This window comes from Perna viridis, chromosome 11 (genome assembly GCF_037379345.1).
Source record: "Perna viridis isolate PV_CMFRI_1.1 ecotype Kerala chromosome 11, ASM3737934v1, whole genome shotgun sequence".
Lineage (NCBI taxonomy): Eukaryota > Metazoa > Mollusca > Bivalvia > Mytilida > Mytilidae > Perna > Perna viridis.
Window position 1 is genome coordinate 2,213,150 of NC_142455.1, and position 6,694 is coordinate 2,219,843.

General features: G+C 33.7%; 1 protein-coding gene across 1 annotated transcript; it reads left to right on the forward strand.

Annotated features, from left to right (window-relative positions):
* The first annotated feature begins 2,481 nt into the window (after positions 1 to 2,481).
* LOC148602293 (uncharacterized) lies at positions 2,482 to 5,336 on the forward strand. Its single transcript, XM_088552622.1, has 3 exons — positions 2,482 to 2,776; positions 3,418 to 4,264; positions 5,147 to 5,336. The coding sequence occupies exons 2-3, from the start codon at positions 3,418 to 3,420 to the stop codon at positions 5,164 to 5,166; spliced, it is 867 nt and encodes a 288-aa protein (XP_088408748.1). The 5' UTR covers positions 2,482 to 2,776; the 3' UTR covers positions 5,167 to 5,336.
* Positions 5,337 to 6,694: the final 1,358 nt, after the last annotated feature.

The following is a 6,694-nucleotide window of genomic DNA, read 5'->3' on the forward strand; positions in this document are numbered from 1 at the left end:
CTCCCCCTTTTTTCTCTCTCCCTGTAGGTACACAAAATGTTATATATTGATAAAATAAGCACAATTGAGAAGCTGGAAAACGTTTCCTGGTATATCAATTCTGATCTATCTAAATTAATAACAGCTGTGATCTTCGATCTAAATTGGTAATAAGATATAAAGTCTCTGACTGGAACGATCCCTATTTAGACCCACTCGTGTAATTAAGGATGTTCGCTGCTCATGATCACGTTTAGTCATATTTGTCTGATTTTCGGACTCCTCTTGTTTTATCCATTTTTTAGCATCAAAATATGCCCAATGACTCCCACTTTCCTATTATTTTGAGAAGCTTTATTATATTCTTGTTTTTTTCTACAGGGTTTTTAGAAAACCTATAGAAAATCCAGAGAATCCTTTTAATTTCCAGCCGAATGCCTTATATCTCAAGAACGAGCACACTAACCCATCTATTTTTTCTTCTCATATTGTTCTAGCAGGAAAGATCTTAAAATATTTCTCAACCCTGTGATATCCTTAAGCTTGTTGTCTTTAAACAGAGCAGCGAACATCTTTAACATGAAGAATGGGGTAGGAATTTATGCTCTACAAAAATAAACGTACTTTTGTCCGCATGATTTCGGCGCAATACTCAATTGGCATTATTTTGGTCTCCAAAAACAGTCATACATACCGTATTTTTGCACCGAAATCATGACTTGAAATAATGACTATATAGCTAGCATTTGCTCTAATTAAGAACCTAAATATTGTATAAAATATTGAATTTTCAAGCATCCTTTTTCTTATCTGTTTATAGATAAAATGCATGGAAAACTCATGTTAATTCTATCGTTTGTCTGCTTGCTCGTGGGCTTTGTCTTGTTTTGTTTTTATTTGCTTTAAAAAGAGAATTTAATTCACTTTTCATCAGTAGCGAATCTAGTAATATAGGAAAGGAATGCTCAAGTAAATTCCAGGTTGTTATTAGTCATTATGATTTACGCTATTTTCGTCCAGATCTTGCACGAATTCTAAAAACAAACCCAATAAAAGGGGATCCTACCCCATCCCTTCTGGATCCATAACCGGTTTGGTTCAGTAAAATCAATGTTTGGACACTTGACACTCAATCTTCAGTAGCATATGTCATTAGATAGGTTTGTCAAATGAACACCTTTAATATACATGTATACGTCGGTGTCAAATTTTCTCCCAGGTGTTTGTAAAACATATGTAAATTTGCATGTACATGTATGTAACAATGCATGTAAAAAAACAATGATGGTTGAATACCCCCTAAAAACAAAACAAAAAACAAACCTTTAAATAATACAAATTCTATCAAAGAAAAAAAGAATAATTGAGCATTTATCGTCGGATTGAATGTATTTTGTTGAATTATGTATTCTCTGTACATGCTATCACTTGAATATATCACTTAAATTTAGCGTTTCAAAGATTTAATATTCCCGAAATATTGATATTTTTGTTTATAAATGAGGATACCTCGTCTTGATTTGAATCACAGTGTTAAATTGTTTTCACGATTTAATTAATTTTTCTGCTATTAAGGGTGCTGAAAAAGTCCCAAAATCACATCACATAAAGTTGCGTTTTATTAATCAATCTCTATATTTCAAGTGAACAATGACATTTGAAATACTGAATTTTCATTTAAGAATTAGTATCATAATTTTTCAACTAATTTTTCATAATCTATTCATTTCAATAATATGTTCGAAAATGATTCTGATATTTCAAAAATTAAATTTGGTTGTGAGATGATTATAAAACTGAATAAAAATATGAAAAAAATAAGCAAGGTAAATTTTGTCACGTGATTTTAGAGCGATCGTTGATTAAAAACCGCTGAGCGATAAGCAAGCTTTTTTTTCATTGAACTGTGCTGTCGTGAAGTAAAGTGTACTTCGTGAAAAATAAGAAATTTTGATTTCCCGTTAAATGCTTAATTTGTCAAATCTGTCTTAATAGCCAGAGCTGTATAATAAGCCAAAGTGGACAAAAAGACGTATTTCCTATTTACTATAAATTTATTTTCTAACATCAAAAATCATTTTTATATTAGAAATTCAATTCTTGATATTAAAAAATCAATATCTAATATTAAAAGAAGATGGTAGATTCTGTAGAGAAAAGGATGTTTAACACTAGATCTTCCTTTTCTAATATTAAAAAAAGTCTTGGATATTCTAATCTAAAAAAAATTCAAATATAAGAAAATGATTTTCTAATATTGAGATTTCATTTTCTAATATTAAAAAAAAGTCTTGGATATTCTAATTAAAAAAAATTCTAATATATGAAAATGATTTTCTTATATTAAGATTTCATTTTCTAATATTAAAAAATCTTCTTGAATATTCTGATTTTGAAATAGATAATTTCTACCATTTTCTAATATTAATAAAAAGAATTTCTTATATTAAAAATATGGCTTAATGTCCACTTTATCTTACCAAAGAGCTGACTACACAGATTTCTTACCCCTCGTACAACAATCCAACGATTGTCCCCCCTTAACACATTAAACCCACATTTGATGTATTCCCATCAAATTTTACATGTATTCCCATCAAATTTTACATGTATACTCCTTCAACGATGTCAGACGAGCAGTGACAAGAAATGCATTATTGTTACAACACTCTGAACAATAGTCTGGGCGCGGAGTTGACAAGTATGATGTAACAGAATGACGAATGGTGTCTTTTTAAAGCCTATATAAACTGCATTCCCGCTATAGTGGACAACCATCAGCCCACAGAACTACACGGTAAGTCGAATTCTGAGTTTCTCTAAATTTTGAATCTTTCTACATTCTCTGAAGCTGATTTGCAACATAAAACTAAGCTCAAAATACACGATTCGAGAGTATGTTTAAGAAAACAAGCAACAAGTTTTCAGATTTTTACTATTTTATTTTATTTTATTTATTAATTTTTTTGTTTTTTTTTTTTTTGCAAGTTTTTAAAACAAGGTATTTTGTTGTGCGAGTCAAAACTGTATTTTATGTGAAAGGCCGTGATTTTTCTATAATATACATGCTATTATTCCACAAGAAAGCTTGTACAACTGTAGTATTATAGTCAACAAACAAACAAGCTAGCAAAAAAGAAACCAACCAAACAAACAAACAAAACAAAACAAAAAAGAAAAAAAGGAAAACAAAGCCACTACAATTTCTATTAGCGAGGGATTGCTATTTTGTGCATTTTTTAATTTCTCAACTGATATTTTAGTCAAGCAAACTTAAAAGTTAACACTTAAATGTTTAATGAGTTAAAACATTATTTGTTTGATTCTTATTCGGTTTGAACGTTAGTACGTAGATTTTTGTTTTGTTAGTACGCAGTTTTTGTTTAATGATTTTGATCGGGTAGTATGATTCAATCTTATTTATTTTTATTATCAAAGATGTTGAAGTTCGCTGTTATCTTTGCCTGCGCCGCGGTTTCCCTGGCACAGTTTATATACCAAGGACACAATGGAGGAAAACTTGGAGGAAGCGTAAGCGCCATTGGATGGGATAACGGAAAGGGTGGACAAGGTGGAAAGGGTTGGGACAATGGAAATGGTCATAATGGTCACGGATGGGATAACGGAAATGGCCACAATGGAAATGGATGGGACAACGGAAATGGTCACAATGGTAACGGATGGGATAACGGAAATGGTCACCATGGTAACGGATGGGATAACGGAAACAGTCACCACGGCAATGGATGGGACAATGGTAATGGACACAATGGAAATGGCTGGGACAACGGAAACAGTCACCATGGAAATGGTTGGGGAGACGATAATGGCGGATGGGACAATGGAAATGGTTGGGGACAAGATGACAACGGAAATGGATGGGGAAATGGATGGGACAACAGCTGGGGTAACGGAAACGGATGGGAAAACGGCAACGACGGAGCCATTATCGGAGGAGGACCTGGACCAGCTATTGTCGGAGGAATCATCGGTGGAGGTCATGGACCAGCCATCATCGGTAGCGGAATCAGTGGTGGAATCAAGGGATTCAGTGGCGGATTCGGTGGAATTAGCGCCGGAATCAAGGGATTCGGCAGCGGATTCGGTGGATTTGGAAAGGGATACGGTGGCTATGGTAAAAAATATGGTGGATTTGGAGGTTTTGGCGGAAACCGTGGATGGGGCAAAAAATCATACGGTGGATTTGGCAAAAGATATGGTGGATTTGGTGGTTTTGGAAAGAAGAGCTATGGATATGGCCCAGTCGTCATTAAATCATTCGGTGGTAAGTTGCTATTTCCTATTCTGATAGTATAAAATGTTTATACCATTTTGTATGAATATTTGACCAATTTTGCTGGTCCTTGGCTGTAAAGGTGAACTTGTGCGGACTTAAAAAGTAGATCGTACCTATTGTAGGTTGTACTTAATTTTTCATATCTGATACTCAGAGTCGATATTAGATAAACATACTTTAGCCGATATAATTTGAAAAAAAGAATCAAAGGTCGCAGAACTTGATTCCAATACGTAACCGAGCCTGAATAATTGTGGTAGAGCAAGTCTAGTTATAATTACTTAAATATTTGTGGAAAGAATACTTGCCTGACACTTTTCACAATTTATGACACGAACTATTCGGAGATTAGTTAGGAGATATGTTAAATTGTTACGTCACTGGAAGTTTTTGGCTAAAAAAGATTTAATTAAAGAAACAGTACGTGTGACAATACAGCAGTGATATCAGCCTCTAACAGGCATGTAAGCAAAACAACCATTTAACAAGTGTACGGATTTTAAAAAAGATGGGAGGGTTGGGATCACGCCAAAATACTTAAACCTCGCGCTGCAAGTTTGCGCCTGTCTCAAGTTTGGAATTTCCGGCCTCTGTATGTCTTGTTCTGTTTTCACTTTCAGTTTACTTCCATGTTGCTGGATTCTATAAGAACACATATTTCGCTGTATCTGTGTAAAATGTTTTTTGGGGGCCAGCTGCAGTCTGCCCCGTATTTCATTGTCCATTGACCATTGAAGACCCACGTGTGGCCTTGAGCTGACAATTTTCATCCCGATGAAGTTGTTGTCTCTTTGACATATTCAAAATATCCATTCTCGTTATATGAATAATTGTTCTTTCACTCAATACATCGTTTCTTGCCTTTTTCAGGTAAATACAACCGTTATTGAAGAAAGTCCCACAACTTCAAAGCGTCTGATCAACGTTATGCCACACACCTGCTTCGTAGCGCGTAACAGCAGACGGTGATAAAATTGTTAAACTGAAGTGTTATTTATGTACAAAATAAAAATAATAATAAAATAACTCGTTATTTATTGTTCAAAAAGGTGGATTTAAACATGTTATCCACCCAGAAGTGAGACGAAAAAAAACCCGACAAACAAAAAAAAAACAACAAAAAAACAAACAAATACAATAAAATAAAAGTCCGAAATCTAAAAAACAAACGTAACGTAATTAAGTACAACACAATAAAATTCCATAAATACAAGACTTACAGCGAATGACATAGTGAACTTCAGGGAATAGACTTAGTCTTCCACCATTATTTGATGAACTTCCTTAAAACTGGACATATATACTTTCTATCAGACACATATTCAAATACCTTAAGATTGATAAATTTGGAATAGCCTTGTTAGTTGTTAAGTTAACCATCAGGTACCAGTCATGATCACAACCAAGGTAACACCGAATTTATCCCATGACGACAGCCATACTACTTGCTGTAAAACCAAAATTGATAACGTATCCTTCTACCTGTAAAATAAAACAAAACATTTGTAAAGTGAATGACAATAAACCCGGGGTGGGTTTCTCGAAGCTATCTTAGGGATAAGACGTGTCCAAAGACTATCTTAGGATTCGTCTCTGTCCTAAGTCGTGTTCTCGAAGCCATCATAAGTTAACTTTAGGACGACTAAATAGGTGTCTTAATATCACCTTAATACCGCGTCGGTTCAAACATATTTTAAAGAAATTTGCATGAATTTAAACTTTGACGTGAATATTTCACGATTCAGTGACACTTTATTCCAACAAAATTTGCCACTGTCTCTATTTCTAAAACGTAACAATCGAAAATCAATAACTTCATTCGGTTTTTAAATTCACTCATATCCATATAATGAGGAAGCAATCATTTGATGTTTTTTTTTCACCAAAAATGTGAAACAAAACTTTTTTTGAAAAAAAAATCCATACCCCCTTCGATAATCAAATGGTTTTTGCCTGATCATAAATTTTTGTTTATTTGATAAAACAATATCAACCATTTACCTGTATTTAATATTTTTAATAAAAACATAATATAAATAATAATTTGAACATTTGACAAAATATACTTAGGATGTCTTTATGACGTCTTATCTTGAGACATGTCTGAGATAGCTTCGAGACACAACCCCGTCCAGGAATCTTTAATGCTCTCTACAGGGCCGGATCCTGACACTTTGAAAAGGAGTGGTACGTGCCAGCCGAGGTTCCTCAGAAAAAGGGTGTCATATATATATATGTATATATATATATATATATATATATTAGCCGTAGCATTTCTCAACCTAGATGATGTAAAGGTTTGTGCTTACTTATACTTAAGGATTAAGGAGGTAGACCTAGCGTAAGGGACATAACTCATGAAATCAGTGATATGCTTGTATCATAATCAATTTCACCAAAGCCTCTCAAGCCTTTGTT